The 17,444-nt window shown below is 42.2% G+C and overlaps 1 protein-coding gene across 3 annotated transcripts in view; it reads left to right on the top strand.

Moving 5' to 3' along the window:
• Positions 1 to 8,089: 8,089 nt before the first annotated feature.
• myo1g (myosin IG) overlaps positions 8,090 to 17,444 on the top strand; it is an 87,208-nt gene continuing 77,853 nt past the window's right edge. Inside the window, exon 1 of one of the 3 annotated variants that reach the window (XR_005950127.1) lies at positions 8,090 to 8,477. Coding sequence is in view for 2 of the 3 variants with exons in the window: in XM_041248151.1 (XP_041104085.1) it covers positions 8,383 to 8,477 (95 nt within the window). In the remaining variant the exon portion in view is untranslated. The remainder of the gene's footprint in view (positions 8,478 to 17,444) is intronic. The other 2 variants (XM_041248151.1, XM_041248152.1) reach the window with 2 other exon arrangements.

Below are 17,444 nucleotides of genomic sequence, written 5' to 3'. Positions count from 1 at the left end.
CAGCATTGGAAGAGTATTCTGCAGTCTAACTTTCCAGTGTCTTTAAATGGAACCACAGGAACTGTGGTTGTGGGATGTATATTTTTAGGCAACATGTTTTACATTAGTGAGGTGAGTCACTTTCCAGCAGGACTCCTATTGTTGAAACATGAGCTCTGAAATAAATTTGGAAACTACCTTCAGAGGCCACACGGAGGCAGCACCTGCCAGCAGCTACACAGTCACAGTATTGAATGTCTGGATATTAAAATGCACCGAGTGAATAGCAGGGCAATGGCTTTCTAGATTCCGTGTTCAGGTCAAGCCCAATCCATGTAGCATAATAATACTATATTATTGTTAACTGTTTTCATGTTTCAAAATCTGATTACATTTTGAATCTAGAAAACAGGTTTAATTGAGATGTATATCCTGACATGCACACCAAATTAGGTGAAATCTTTTTCAGTTGTATTGTGAGCTTTCATTTAATACATGTAGAAGAAAAAAAAAAGACTTTTCCTTGAGTACAATAGCTATACAGCATTAGTGAAAACGAAAAGCCTTACTAAAAAGGCTGTGATCCTACTGCGAGGTTCCAGCAACAATATTAAACATAGGAGCATTGTTTGTTTACTCAAATGCTACTGAATGGCTTGACAAAGTATTCCTAAATACTCTTTTTTATTTTTACGCCGTCACTTCAATGACAAAAACACACAATTACTGAACTGTCAACAGGACCCCATTTAAAGATATAGTAAATGGACGGCTACCGGTACTTGGTATAGGGGAGGTTTATAAATTTGGCTGGCTTTCTGTGTCTTTGGTGTAAAACAATGAATCTGGAACTCAAAAGCAGACCATCAAACATGCAGACTGGAACATCCTTTGGCCTAAACACCAAAGGAAGTAAATTATTGCAGAAGTTGCAGTTGTGAAACTATTCATATCCTGCAATTAGAAGCAGAAGGTACTGTAACTGCGACTGAAGCAGGGAGATCTGATCAAAACACAGGAATAATGTCAGAGAAGTAGTAGACCCCCAGGGGTCCACGGCAAAGCTTCAGGGGGCAGCAAATATGTAAAATTATTGAACAAAAGAAAATTACGTGTGAAATATTTAAAAGCAAATCTTAAAATTTAAACAAATCTTAAAATTCATGCCCTCGCGGCCCCTGCCCTGCATATGTTCTTTGAGTGTCGTTGGTTGCTTGTTTCGTGCTTAAAGTATGTATCTTTATCACAAAAGCAGGGTGAATTGTAATTACAATTTAAATAAACAACTATAGCCGCGACCCTCACCAGGAGAAGCAGATCGATAATGGATGGATGGATGGATAAACAGCTGTATTAATGCAATTTACATAATGAGACTACAATTAAATATAAAGCAGAATTTCGAGGTATGACACAGGCCTGGTTTTTGGGATGGAATCGCATAACAGTCTCATGTTTTGATTGGTCCTTGTCTGTCACATGAATGTTGTCACATGTGTGGAAAAGCTTGCAGGCATTTTTAACATTATGATCAGAGAGGGAAAGAGAGCGAGAGATCTGCTTTCCACAACCTGTCAATTAAAATATAACGTGGTATTTTGCTGAACTAATATAACAAACTATGGTTTATTACTTTATATGAATTATCATGTTATGTATGAATGTAAGAATTGTTTTTTCTGTAGTAGTGTACCCCCCCCCCCCCCCCCCCCCCCCCCCCCCCCCCCACCCCCCCCCCCCCCCCCCCCCCCCCCCCCCCCCCCCGGTTATTTAAATAAATAATTTATGTCACACCGTTGTGACAAACCACTGTTTGTTTGCCAAACCCTGTCGGGGCCTCACAAACAGTAGCCTTAATTCTTAAAACTTTTAATGCAAGTATTTGGATGCACAGAATTAAAAAGACAAGTATTTTGGTCCTCCTGTCATACCCCATAAGTCCACAAATCCTGGGCCAACAAACTCGGTAGTACTCTCTTTAGATGCACAACAGTCTTAGCTAAAGAAATTGGGTTCCTTCAAGTTCGTACGACCCACGACTGCCATTTGCCGAGCCTTACCCAGATGGTGTTTTTATAATGGGATTTGCCATAGGGAGGGGGTGGTCTCATCGTACCTCATATCTCCACGACCCCTGGGGCAAGGAACTAGGGAGCACTCTCTTCATGTGCACATGACTCTCAATTAAAGAAAATCACCAATCACCAGCCAGGGTGCTATATCTCAAGTTTCAGGGGTCGGATATAGAGAGTTCCAAAGTCCCGTCGGTACTGGGTTCCACCTCGGGGCCCCTGTCGATCCCTCCAAGCGACGTTTCCCCAGCTGTAAAGGATGCCAATTTAGACTTTTTTTTTTTGCCAACCTACAGTTTAAAAGCTTTTGGAAATCCAACCTTGACATGCCATCATGCTGCAAATGTGAAAATTTGTTGAAAACGTAGCATTTCAAAATGGGTGGCTCCCTGTGAAAGAGGGGCCCCAGACATGACCCTAGGAAGTTTAACCCGGGTTCTAGGCCCTGGGGTCATTGAGATATGACCCCGTGAAGGGTCGTTTTTAAACATTTTTGACAGGGCATATCTCAGGTTCTGTGGAGGTTAGGAACTTGATCCTCAGGTTCTGTGGAGGTTAGGGGGTGATCCCCCACGGTGCCCCCACACAAGGAGTCACCGTTTTCAAGGTTCTAGGTGCCAGGGACAGCTCAAAGCAGCAAATTCTTTTCGTCACAACTTGAGTTTTTGGGGTGTGAACCACTGCATCGTTTTAGGAGGGGTTGGGGGCGCTTCCCTGAGTCTATATCACTTTCAATGGTGATTCTACACGCGAATTCAAGAGATATGCTATGAAAACGATATGTTTTTACAAAAAGTGGGGATAGTATCTGAACTTACGACTTGTGGGAGTTATTATAAAAATAAAATTGTTACTTAATTCATGGCATGTTACGTTTCCGGCTACAATTCAGTCTAGAACCACGTTAAGGGCTGGTTCAGATGACCACCAAGATGTACTTGACCACCAAGGGGGTTTTGCTACGCCGTGTGCATGCGTGGGTTGGGTTGCAATGGTGGTCTGTAGTGCTATGCAGGGGTGCATGCCCCCCCCAAAGGGGTTGCATGGTGGTGTGTGTGTGCAGGGGTTGCACGGTGGTGTGTGCGTGCAGGGGTTGCATGGTGGTGTGTGTCTGCAGGGGTTGCACGGTGGTGTGTGCGCGTGCATGCAGGGGTTGCACGGTGGTGCGTGCGTGCAGGGGTTGCATGGTGGTGTGTGCCTGCAGGGGTTGCGCGGTGGTGTGTGCATGCAGGGGTTGCACGGTGGTGTGTGCGTGCAGGGGTTGCACGGTGGTGTGTGCGTGCAGGGGTCGCATAGTGGTGTTTGCTTAAAAACTCGGCTGTCCGCTGAGTCCCAAAAACTGGGATGAATTTGAAAACTATCTAAAAACCAAAGCGGCCCAGAATTTGGGACGTTATCTGAAAAGCAAAGCAGCCCAGAATTTGTAAATGAAAACAGGAGCAGTCTATATTTACAACTGTGATTACATTTGAGATAAACTAATGTATCCTGTAGCAAAACTGTAAAAGTGTATATATTTGATATAAATTACATCGTGCAAATGATTAGAGATATATGCTATTTGAAAGAAAAAAGTACACAACTACAGAAAAAAAAAAAATTCTTACATTTGTGCATAACATGATAATTCATATAAAGTAATAACCCACAGTTTGTTACATTAGTACAGCAAAATACCACATTATATTTTAATTGAAAGGTTGTGGAAAGCAGATCTCTCGCTCTCTTTCTCTGATTGCAATGTTAAAAATGCCTGCAAGCTTTTCCACTCGTGTGACGACATAGTCATGTGACAGACATGGACCAATCAAAACGCGAGACTGTTATGCAGTTCCATCCCAAAAACCGGGCCTGTGTCACAAAAAAAAAAAAAAACAATTATATAAAAGGAAGTTGAAGATTCTATAAAATAGGAGGGGGGACACCCCCCTCCCTGCTGTTGATAAAATAAAACATTCCACTTCTGCACATGTACAGTGAGAACTCGACAGAGTATAACAGTCAAAATGGAGCGGTTTCTGAAACGCCAACGAAAGGAACCTGAGCAAGAAATGAATGAAGTGATGCTTCCATGAGTACCACTGCCACAAGTACCACCTGTACAAACGAGCAGTCATCCTCAGTGAAGGCATCAAAATCTCAAAAATATGATGCTGAGTACATTCAGTTCGGGTTTTTTACAAAGAAAGACGGCCTTGATTACCGTGATGTGCCTCGAAATCTATCTAATGAGTGCCTCAAGCCGTCAAAGCTAAAACGGCATTTACAACAAAAACACACAAATGAAGCTGGGAAATTTATATATGTTTTTAAAAGAAAGGAATCCCACATTTTAAAACAAGTGAGTACTTTTAAGCAGCACGTTCCTATTCCAAAAAGGGCCTTAAAGATGTCTTTTCTAGCCTCATACCACATTGCTCGCACAAAAAAAAAAAAAAACAAACAAAAAAAAAATGCATAGAATTGGGGAAGAGTTCATTTTGCCAGCGACTGTTGATATTGTTTGTGAAATACTAGGTGAGGAAGCAGCCAAAAAACCAGCCAGGATTCAGAATGTTCTGAGGGGCCTTGAGCTGAGAATGTTTGGGAACCCCTGGTCTAGGGTCCCTTCATATACTCAATAAGAATGCTGTAGAAAAATAAGCCAGAGACATGGAATAGACAGAGATGACCCAGCCTTACCAGGGTCCATGGGATGTTCAGATAGAGACCTCATGGCACTACTGTAGCCTATGGTGGCCAAGGCAAAACCAACCAACCAAGAGCAGCTGTGAATCATGCATCTGCAAGTGGTTCAGCTGGCGACATCAGACCATTTAATACTACTACTAAACACAGTGCTCCCGGCCTGATTAGTTTGCAATCTGATGTACAGTACAAAGCAGAAGATCATGAAATATTGAAAACAGCAAATTAAATAAATTTGTGCATTATATATACACTGAGTGTACAAAACATTAGGAACACCTTCCTAATATTGAGTTGCACCCCCTTTTGCCCTCAGAACAGCCTCAATTCGTCGAGGCATGGACTACAAGGTGTCAAAAGCATTCCACAGGGATGCTGGCCCATGTTGACTCCAATGCTTCCCACAGTTGTTGGCTGGTAGTGGATCTCTACTCTGAATAGCTTGTTCCATCTCATCCCACAGATGCTCAATTGGATTAAGATCGGGTGACTGGGCAGGCCACTGCAGTAAGCTGAATTCACTGTCATGTTGGTGGAACCATTCCTGGACAATCCTAGCCTTTTGGCAAGGGACATTAACCTGCTGAAAAAATTTCCATTAGCAGATGGATACACTGCTGCCATGAAGAGATGCACCTGATTGGCAATGATGTTGAGAAATCCTGTGGCATTCAAACGTTGCTCCACTTTTATCAAGGGGCCTAATGTGTGCCATGAAAACACACCCCACACCATCACACCACCACCACCAGCCTGCAATGTTGACACGCGGCATGATGGATGCATGTACTCATGTGGTTTTCTCCATACCCTAGTCCTCCCATCAGTGTGAAACAGCAGGAACAGGGATTCAACAGACCAGGCAATGTTTTTCCAATCTTCTAGTGTCCAGTGTTTTCGTTCCTTAGCCCACTGCAATAGCATTTTCTTGTGTTTTGCTGAAAGAAGTCGAACTCTGTTAGGTCGTCGGCTGCCATACCCCATTCGTGTCAAGGTACAATGAGTTGTGCATTCTTTCATGGGTCTTTCGGCACCAGTGTTGTACTGGACTGTCAGTTGACTAACTGTAGCCCGTCTGTTGCTCTGCACAATTTGTGTCAGCCTCCTTTCGCCTCTTTCATCAATGAGCTGTTTTCGACCACTGGCCTGTCATTGGCTGGATGTCCTTTGGGTGGTGGACAATCCTTGATACACACAGGAAACTGTTGACCATGAAAAACCCAGCAGCACTGCAATTCTTGACACAATCGAACCAGCGCCTCTGACACCTACTACTATACCCCGTTCAAAGGCACTTAAATATTTTGTCTTGCCCGTTTACCCTCTGAATGGCACACATACACAATCCATGTCTCAATTGTGTCAAGGCTTAAAAATCATTCTTTAACCTGTCTCCCCTTCATCTACACTGATTGAAGTGGATTTAACAGGTTACATCAATAAAGGAGCATAGCTTTCACCTGGATTCACCTTGTCAGTGTATTTCATGGAAAGAGCAGGTGTTCCTAATGCTTTGTACACTCAGAGTATATATATATATATATATATATATATATATATATATATATATATATATATATATATATATAATCCTGTGTTTTGATGTTGACACATTCATGTTTGAATATGTCGACTGACATCAAATGCCTTCTCATTAGCTTGCTAGTACAGAGAACAAGAAATGGAGATAGGAAACTGATGTCATCAACCTGGGCCACATACAGAGACAGCTCTGAACAGGATGCGAGTCTGTACCTGCAGTCTCACCTCTGTACTGCATTGTCACCCACATCCACAAAACAGAGCGGAACTGAAGGACAGCATCACAAGAGATGCAAGCAGCCAAATACAGACTGAATGCCGAGGTAGCCTGGGCATCTCGATGGGCTGAAACACCAACCTTTCACCACTGAAAGATGGGTTCAAATCTCCATTAGGTCATATATTTAGAGGGTCTTAATAGACAGTAGTCAACTGTACAAACCCCCTCCCCCTCACAATCTGGTGAGAATGTTCATGAGAAACCAGCACTAATAAGCAGCGAAGAAAATGGGTTTGTATTATTTAGGTGTATTGGATTATTGAGGTGTATTGGCCAAGACTTCAGAGGATCCTCCAGAGGATCTTAAATATGAAAATGCTGACGTTCATGACCATTTGCGCTAAATGGTGTCAGTGCCTTCAGTTGAGGCTCCCCACTTGCTGATGAAATGAGCAGTGCAGACTCACTATGATTCATTTCCTTTGCATGTCGACATAGGCAGCATTTCCTGTCAGAAAACCAACTGTGGTTAACTGCAAATAAGGTGCTGAATTGGAGAAGCAGGGTGTAGCAGTGGAGTTAGATTGCACTGTAACAGCACTGTAACTGCATTGCTGCATTTACACAATACTGTATGTTACACTTACATGTTTCTTATTAAAACTGAATTTAAAGAGCAACTTGTTACAAGGATAAACTATCTGAAATATCTCAATTTGTGTATCTATTTGTTTCAGTCATCACCTACTGGTGACTTTTGAAAACTCCCCTGTTGTCTCTATAGAGCTTTCAGAATCTTCTTTATTCAAATAGACCAGCTACACCCCCCAGGGTAACCATTAATCTCCCCCATTGTAACACTCTGCCATTAGTGGATCTAACAAATGCATCAGTACAGTGTAATATGCCTTACACCCACTAAGTTCTAAGTGTTGCATTGGTGGGGGCATCTCAGGTTGTTCACTCTAGTGTACCAGCTGTACTTCGGGACAATACTTGTTTGAGAGCTCTACAGAAGCTACAGAGGTGTTTTTTTTATTTCTTGTTTATTTAGTCTCCAGGATGTGATAACTTGAACAGAAATTATCTCAAAAGTGATTTGAAACACGAATACTTTTGTTGTGATATATTTCAAACCTGTAAAACATCACTCTCTATGAAGAATCTGGTTACGAGTAACTTAACAAATAATATGTTAAGTCTGCTTTAGCAGTATTCCCTCAATACACATTGAACTGTTAAAATGCAGGAGATTGGGAAGTGTGTAACCCAGTAAGACGATATGATACTGGATAAAAATAGGATGGAATGTAATAAGAAAATTCAGACACTAAATAAGCCCTTATGCCTCAATCTTTACTGAACTTTTAAATTGCTTTGCCATGTTTTGCCAAAATGTATCATGTTTTCACTATTCATTAGTAGATTTAGTAAAATCTATTATGCTTTCGCCATGGTAGAACACGTCAAAGTAACGTTTCCATGGGGAGATGTATGGCTACTCTCAAGTTCTACTGCAATACACATCTTTGCAGGCATGAAACTAGAAAGACAGTGACAGGGAAAGACTGGAGCAGAAGGCTTCCGATCTGCCTATCTAGCAGCAGCTTCTGTCTCTGACCTCAGCGTCTTTTTTTATAAATCTATGTGACATGCTCTAGCATGTTACCACAAACTACTGATACTAGCTCACTGCATAGCTCAGCCCAGATATATCACAAACTTTTTGTTACACCACACCCACTCACACACCACAAGCAAGCCCATCAGCAGTCGGCACACAAGCCCTGTGCGCTCAACTGACAGGGCCCTCCGCTATCGCTCGCTACAAACTGTCTGTCTGCCAGTGTACCAGAGTGCTAAAGCTGGGCGAGGGTAAGAATGGCGGAGCTAGACAGCCTGGAGTTTGGGAAGTCAGACTTTGTCCTGCTGGATGAAGTGAACATGGAGCAGTTTCTTGACAATCTCAAGTTAAGGTAAGTGAAGTTTAGCTTTGAGTGTTTAGTGCTTTGGATAAGCGGGGGTAAGAAATAGGGTAGAGGGAAGTAAAGGATAGAGATAAAAAGTTAGAGAGAAAGAAAGGGGGTAAAGGAAACATAAAAGTAAAGAGGGAGTAAACAGTGCCTTGCTGGTTTCACTTTGTCTTGTCAGAGATTACATTTCTTTTTGTGATTAGTGGGTGCAGTAGCTGGATCTGGTGCTCTAAAATAGAATTGATAACTGGTAAATGTTTGTCAAACAATTTCACAGCCCCATACTCTACATAGTAAAAACCATTCTTTCATTTATGCCTGGTTTCACAAACCGATTAGCATTAATCTTGAACTACTTAACATGAATGTCTTGTTTCATAGACCCAATTAGCTCTAATCTAATGCTACATTAAGTAGTCCAAGATTACTGTGAACCTGGACAGATGTAGTCCAAGGTTAGTGCTTATCATGGCCTGTGAAAGCAGTCACCAGTGTTTTCATTGTTTGAATAATCCCCTCCAGATCACTGGGGCATGTTAGCACAAAGAGGGGGTTCCCCAACCCGACTTGTTGGTGATATTGGTGGGGACTGTCCCCCTCGGGTCTCAATCCTTGACCTTTTACTACAGGGACAGTTGGTGCTGTCTGTTTTTAAAATGCTTTGACACATGCAGTGCAATAGGGCCTCAAGTTTGCAAAGAAAGCAATGTTGAAATGAGTTTTGGTTGAGATTTTTGTCACTGGGTTATTCGTTTACAATCTGCTAAGCAATAACTTAAAACTTGTTTCAACACTGAAGACATTGAGAAATACTTTGGTATTTTTCACCTTTGGTTGTTTTGTAGTTCTGAATGATTCATCAAGAAATCAGACTGTTTTCTCTGCAGCTTTCTGAAAGGGCAAACATACCTTTTTCATTTTAATGAATTTATAAATCTACCGCATATTCAACCGGTCATATCATATTTGTTTAATGTTATGATGAACTATTGGAAGCTATATTGAGTCAATATGACTTTTTTTTTTTTTTAGGTTTAAAGTAAACCTTGAAATAATTGGGTCTATTGAAGTAGTCTTAACAATGCAGGGTTTTCAATTCAAGTATGTGGTGCTTACAAGGCAGTAGGGGGCACCAATGTCATGTTCCAAGTAACGCATTGGGGGGGGGGGGGGGGGGGGGGGGGGGGGGTGCGGGAGGGGATTCAAATGGTGCATTCTGCTGCATTTTTGCATGGTTTAAGCATGTGCTATAGCAGTGGCCTGCTTGTAGTGTCTGACAAAGTCCTCCATTAATATAACAAAGGAGCTTTATTCCATCACTGTCCATAGTAATGCAAGATCAACAAGAAGGAAAATGGACTTCGAGCATCAAACACAAGACTGGCTGAAAATGTGTGTGGAATTGGTGATCGCACCTTTAATTGTGTCCACTTGTAATATGGGAAACAGCATGCTGCAGCTCCAATGCTCATTGTTAGTGAAGTCCTGATCTGTTACTGTTAATTTTTCTGTAAAAAAATTTAAATTTCATCAAGTTCATTCTACTATTTACAATATTAAATACACCACAGCAAGAACATGTCAATACATTTGAGATATTTTCATTAGCCCAACCCGAGAGCTAAATTTAGTGATTTGATTTTTTTTATGCAAGCAAGTAAGCTGCAGTGCTTTTTGTTTTTAATTCCCTAAATGTTTATTTTTTTCTCAGCAGTACAATTCCAATGTAATGTTCAAATTCACAGGGTGTCTGCTGGGCTGTAAGGACAGAGCAGAGGAAGCAGAAACAAGCTGTTAGTAAGACAGTATCGAGTTGAAGATGCTCGGCTAAGGACAGAGGAACAAGCCCATAGCTCGGAATTAGGTGCGGGCTTAGAGAGGCCTGGGCTTGAAATTAGGATAGAAAAGAGATCCCTCTCCTGTTGCCAAGGACAAAGCTTGGTCGAAGGTCACGTTCCTTAGGATCTGAAAACATACAAAAGGGCTCTGCTCAGCAGAAAGTGAACTCACATTCAGAGATTTGGGTTTCATAACTCCAGTCTTCTCTTAACCCTTTGCGGTCCTATGTCAGACCAGGTCCTACATTACAATTTTCCCTTTCCAGTCTGATGTCGGACCCTGTCCAACATTATCAAAAAGTTGTCAAGCACAGGTCTCTGGTTGTTTTTTCCACTGGAAAAAGCAGAGAAAACCTTTCAATGGCCAAGTGAGACCGATAGGAGTCGAGAGAAGCCGATAAAAAAGGGGGCGGATCTCACCACTAAGGGTTAATAGTGGAACTCCTTAATTCATAATCAAGACAGATTCCAGTCTTGTACCACATCTCTCACCATGTGTTAACGTTTGTAGTATTTGAAAGGATGAGCAGACATAAGACTAGATTGCTGAGGAAGTCAAGCGGAAATGGCTGCCATGATCTGAGTATTGGAGGTAAGCTGGAGCATTGGAAGCTCTGGAGGAGGACAGTTGTAGATTTAAAATGGTAAACTAAAGCACCTTTTGCCTGCTGCAAAAGTGAGCAGATCTGAAGAGGGAGCTGAGATCTGCTGTAGAGGAGCGATTAAGAGTAGAGGGTGGAATCGGCTGAGCAGTGCAGAGATCTGAGGAAGTAAACGATGGAGTGCTGTCAGTAGTGTGCAGTGGCCCAGCTGTAGAAAGCAGAGATCTGCTGAAGCAATTAGCTGTACTAATGAATGGTGGACTGCCATCGGTAGTGTGCAGTGGCCTGCTGTAGAACGCAGTGATCTGCTGAATGTGGATATTGGTCTTTGAGTGTTAAGGCAGTTTAAATGGAGCTGAAGATGGGGCTGGCTTCGGGCAGAAATGAAGAATACAAAGATCTGAGGCCACTGCAGAACCTGAGAATGAATGCATTGCTCCGAGGCTGCTGTGAAACCTATTGATTTGATTAGGAGCAGTCTATGAGTGTATTGTCCATTGCAGGGTAGGAGGGCGCCATGACTGAAACGTTGATAATAGTAGCACATGGTTTCCATATCCAACATGTGTCTCACATCGAATGAAATATTAACCTCTGAAGTAAAATTGATCCTGACTTTCACAGTGAAAGAGGACCCGCTAAAATATATAGAATTTGAGGTGTTATACTGCCATCTAGAGGTTATGATTAGAACTAGAGTTGCCAGCAACGTTACGGCTTCCAGTAACAGTACCAGTACCAAACACTACAGCAAATTGTACAAAATGCCAGTACCAGTACCAATCACTTTAGCAAATAGTGCAGAATGCATTCATGGGTTACTATATGTATTCCATAGTAACCATGGCCCTATCTTCACCCTACAAGGAGATATTAGCCAGTTTTGTAAGTTGATGATGTCATCCAACATGGCTGCCATTTTTTTTTTTTTTATTGTAGCAACTTCCCTTGACCAAATCTTAAAGACAACCATACTAGGATCATGTGTGTCAGTTTTTAGTTCAGTCTCACTTTCGGAGAAGATCTTGACGTCATGCAGCATGGCCATCATACCACACAACCTATCAGCTTCTTACGAACACCAGTTACTCTTGGACTATCTTGGAGATGCCTGTTTTAAAAAATAAACTTGACAAAAACAACAGTCAGCCATTTGTTTTAGTACTTGCAAGCAGTCTTAAATTAGAACTGTACTCTCTTTCAGAAGAATAAATCAGAAGGAGCTGGAAAATAGCTTTGAGAATCTAGCTGTTAATGTTACAAAAGTATTGAAAGTAGAAGCCATATGTGGTCGCTAGGGAAGAAACGATTTTTCGATATGACTATATATTGTGATTACGAATATTCGTGATAATCGTATCAGTTTTTAATTATTCGATAATCGTTGAAAACGATAGTCACATACTCGCTAAACGTGGCTGGAAGCAGAACAGAGGGCTGCTACGATTAAATCAAAAGGCTATTTTTCGATCGATTCCATTCCTCATTATATACATGGGTATAAATACTGGATAAATGATTCAATATGACTTTTTTGTAACGCGTATAGTTAAGACAATTAAGTTTATCAACGAAACTGCACCGAACGCCCTACCTTGCAGTATTTCTACCAGACAAACAGTGGGCGTGCTCTTGTTTTCCTGCTCGTGTTAACTAGCATCTGATTAGCTGGTCCAATCCTAGCAGCAAATCAGTTTTGAGAAAATTCTTTGTAAGTACGCCCCTCTGTGTGTTCCATGTGGAAACCCCCCCCACCCAAAAAACAAAAACAAAACAAAAAAAAAAAACAAAGAAAAACCCAACGTGACATTATTATTAATACTATTATGTTTTAGGCCGAAATTTCCGCATTGTGTTTCACAGATAGTAAAGGTTAGGTTGTACAGTATTAAGAAAATGCAATGCGTGATGCTGCAGCTGTCGCTGAATTAAAAAAAAAAAAAAAAAAACTGTTTTACATAAACTCGTGTTTAGTTTATATAGCTTACATTCCAAAGTACTGTAATCTGTTTGGAATAAATATATTAGTAACACTCCTGTAGAATGTTAAACTTGCTAGACTTGTTGCGAATGTTGTGTGTTGTTTTTCTTTTTCTCTTGACGCTACCCAGGCGTAATTACACCTCACATTCAGTTGTTGTGCACACGCTTTTACTAAACAGCAATGGTATTAAAATAATAACGTCACGGGGAGAGGAATGCACCAAAAATGTGTGGTGCAATCACCGATATTTACTAAAACGATTATATTTTGTGCGCCCATATTAATCGATTGCTATTTTGAGGCTTAACTGACAGCCCTAGTGTGTACTTTAACTATATATATATATATATATATATATATATATATATATATATATATATATATATATATAATAACCCGAGATCCAAGATGCAAGAGTATAACTTAAATAACAGTGTCTTTATTAGAACCATCTCTGTTGAAACCTACACATCAGTGTTCTCTAAGGACTTCCTCGACCCCACGGTATCCTAGGTAGAGGGTAAGTATGTAGGGCGCTACTGACCTCTAGTGGCATAACTTGAACTGCATTAGATACATAAACATTCACATTACTACATTCCCCCCCCCCCCCCTTAAGATTTCAGCTTCTCTAAAATTTGGAAACAGTTTAAACACAGTTATAAACAAAATGTAATGCTAATACACTAGATGTCTCTGAACTATTGCTGTAACAACAACTACACAAAATAGTCCATCCTTAACTGTACATAAACATTTAATTTCAAACTTTTTTTAAATTTTTTTATTTACGAGTCAAAGTCCTTCAGGTAACCAGGCTTTTTGACAGTTCTTTGGGAATGATGCACAGCTTGTGCCATGCTTTGATTGTCCCTGCCCACCTCTGGGGAACTCCCAGTTTGTTCCTCTGGTTTCAAAGCAAGCTGCTCTGAGACAGTGTCCGCATTGTTTGGAACAAGTTCATCTGGCATGGTTACTCTAGCTGGTGGTTGTAGAACCTCTGCAGGTGTGTCCTGCACAATATCCTCTGACCCAATGGTGTTGTCCTGTTGTCTAGACAGGATCTGATCTATGTGTCTGCGTACTATTCTGCCATCTCCCAGCATTACCTTGAAAGATACAGGACCAGTCACTGTTACAATGACTCCTGGTATCCACTTGGGACCGTAACTGAAGTTTCTTGTCATCACAGAGTCTCCGTCTCCAAAACTCCTCCCCTTTGTGTGCTTGTCGTGGTGTTCCTTTTGTTTATTCTGCTTAAATTCCACTTTTCTCTTTAAATCGGGATGCACTAAATCAAGCGTAGACCGAAGTTTCCTCCCTAGTAACATCTCTGCTGGGGAGAGTCCTGTGGTAGTTTGAGGTGTTAACCTATAGCTGAATAGTACCCTTGACACTTTAGTTGACATACTTCCTTCTCCCGCTTTCTTCATCATCGTCTTGAATATTTGAACGGCTCGTTCTGCGAGACCGTTGGAAGACGCATGAAACGGGGCTGATGTAACATGGACAATGCCATTTTTGTTCATGAATTCCTTGAACTCTGAGCTGACAAAACAGGTGCCGTTATCAGAAACTACCATTTCTGGTAATCCCTGATTGCTAAAACTTTTTCGCAAACAGTCAATTGTAACAGCTGATGTTGCTGAAGTTACCGGGTAAACATCCATCCATTTGGAATGAGCATCTGTGAGTATCAAAAACATCTGCCCGATAAATGGTCCTGCATAATCTATGTGTAATCGCTTCCAGGGTCTGTCTGACCACTCCCAGGGATGTAGCGAGGCTGTGGCTGGTGCTTTCCGGTGTTCCTGACACTTGCTACATGCCTTTACCTGTGTCTCTATCTCCTCATCTAGTTTGGGCCACCAGAAATAACTTCTGGCCAGAGCCTTCATGCGCGAAACCCCTGGATGGCACTGATGCAGCTGTTCCAACACAGCCTGTCGTCCTCGCTGTGGGATGATGACACGTGCCCCCCACAAGACACAACCATCTTGCACACTCAATTCTGTCTTCCTAGCAGAATAAGGTGTAAAATCTGTTCCTTCCCCCTGCTGTGGCCACCCCCTTAAAACGTACTCTCTCACCCTAGACAGTATGGAATCTTTACCCGTCCACACTCTCACCTCCTCTGCGGTCACCATCGCTATGTCTTCCATCATCAGCACCCTGTCTTCCAGACCTGTGGATTGGGAAGTGTCCGGCAGTGGCACACGACTCAAGGCGTCTGCGTTGCCGTGGTCCTTACCCGCCTTGTAGACTATCACGTACTCATACGCCCGCAGTGTCACAGCCCACCTCTGGATCCTCGGTGACACCATCTGTGGCACAGCCTTCATTTCGTTGAAAGAAGCGGTTTATGATCTGTGCATATGGTGAACTTTCTACCATAGAGATACTTGTGAAACCGTTGCACCCCGAAAATCACAGCCAGTCCCTCTTTATCAAGCTGAGAGTAGTTTCGTTCAGCTGATGTGAGTGTTCTTGACATAAAACCTATGGGTCTCTCCCACCCATCCGGCATGAGGTGTGAAAGTACTGCGCCTATCCCGTAGGGGGAGGCGTCACAGGACAGAATCAGCTCTTTCTCACTGTCGTAATGCACAAGTATATCTGTGGATTGCATGAGCTTTTTAGATTTCTCAAAAGCAGCCTCCTGCTCTTTTTTCCATTGCCATTTTGTGTCTTTTCTCAACAATTTGTGCAGTGGAGCCAACAGTGTTGACAGGTTAGGTAAAAACCTGTTATAATAGTTCAACAGTCCTAAGTAAGCCTTAAGCTCTGTTATGTTGGTAGGTGCAGGTGCATTTTGGATAGCTTGTACCTTGTTCTTAAGTGGGTGTAGTCCTGTGGCATCCACTTTGTGACCCAGAAACTCAGCCTCACTTCCCAGAAAGGTACACTTACTTCTCTTTAGCCGTAGGCCTGCCTCCTCCACTCTCTGAAGTACCTCGCTTAGCATCTGCAGGTGCTCCTGATCATTCTTGCCCGTCACCATGATGTCGTCCAGGTAAATGGCTACATGGGGAATTCCCTGCAGCAAACCCTCCATAATTCTCTGAAAGATAGCTGGACTGGATGAAACCCTGAATGGAAGACGGTTTACAGTAAATAACCCTTTGTGTGTGTTTATAGTTACGTACTTTTTTGATTCCTCATCCAATATTACCTGTTGATAGGCATGACTCATGTCCAATTTGCTGAATTTTGCCCCTCCTGAGAGCTTTGCAAAAAGATCTTCAATTCTGGGAATGGGATACTGTTCCAGTTTGGACACCCGATTTACAGTAAGTTTGTAATCTCCGCAAATCCTCACAGAGTTATCAGGCTTTAGCACTGGGACTATGGGAGCTGCCCACTCAGAGAATTTCACTGGTTCAATTATTTTGTCTCTCAAGAGGCGGTCCAGCTCAGCCTCCACCTTCAGTTTTATAGCATAAGGCACAGGTCTTGGCTTAAAGAACCTTGGTGTTGCCTCTTTATCAACATATATTTTAGCCGGTGGGCCTCGCAATGTCCCCAATTCCTCTTTGAATACATTCTCATGTTTCTTCAACACATCCTGGAGTGTTGTTTTGTCTCTACCTATCTGGTTTACAGTGCCCCAGTTTAATTCCAACTCCTTAATCCAACCGCGGCCCAGTAGGTTTGGTCCTTTGCCAGACACTAATACTACTGGCAGCTGTTTAACGGTCTCTCTGTACTGTACAGTTAAGTTTGCAGTACCCAATGTTTTCACTCTTTCGCCTGTATAGTTCTGAGATGCAGGGAACATGTCTTTAGCTCAGGTACTTTTGCCCCATTCCTTAGTTTGGAGTACTCTGTTTCATTCATAATTGTAACACTGGACCCCGTGTCAACCTCAAATTGCACATCCGACTTGTTCACTTTTAACTGTAATGTGATAGGCGCTACCTTGGGAATGCTTGTCTCTGTTACGTTATTCATAATGAACACGTCTTCACCGTCACTTGCATCTGTCTCAGGATTTTCGCTAATGTGATGAGCCCCATGTTTTTTTTCCACTTTTCCTTGCTTTTGTTTTCCTCCCCCTCTAGGTTTGGTTTTCTCCACAGGTGAGTTCACCCTGCACGCCTTCCTGATGTGCCCCTTTTTTCCGCATCTGTGGCACATTTCCTTAAGAAAACGACAGTCATTCGCCATGTGCTCACCACCGCATCTATAACATGCCCTCATAGTTCCGCCAGTTCGTGGTTCCCTCCACGTTTTTAGCTTTTGCACTGTAGCCTGGCTAGCACGTTTCCAGTTAGCACCATTGCTTCCTTTGCTTTGCCATTGTAAATCCTGAACGTCTTTGTTCGCTGTCTCCAATGCCTGAGCAAGTTTCAGTGCTTTTTCAAATGTTAACTCGGTTTCTGCTACCAGCCTGCGCTGAATACGATCATCGTCTACACCACAGACTAGCCTGTCCCGTAGCATTTCCTTTAGCCTATCTCCATAGTTGCAATGTTGAGCCAGTTCTCGTAGCACTGCCACATATTCAGTCACACTCTCATTCGCCTGTTTGTTTCTCGAGTTAAAT

The sequence above is a fragment of the Polyodon spathula genome, chromosome 4, assembly GCF_017654505.1.
Source record: "Polyodon spathula isolate WHYD16114869_AA chromosome 4, ASM1765450v1, whole genome shotgun sequence".
Lineage (NCBI taxonomy): Eukaryota > Metazoa > Chordata > Actinopteri > Acipenseriformes > Polyodontidae > Polyodon > Polyodon spathula.
The sequence above is the reverse complement of the archived record's forward strand: the minus strand, read 5'-3'. Positions and strand labels throughout refer to the sequence as shown.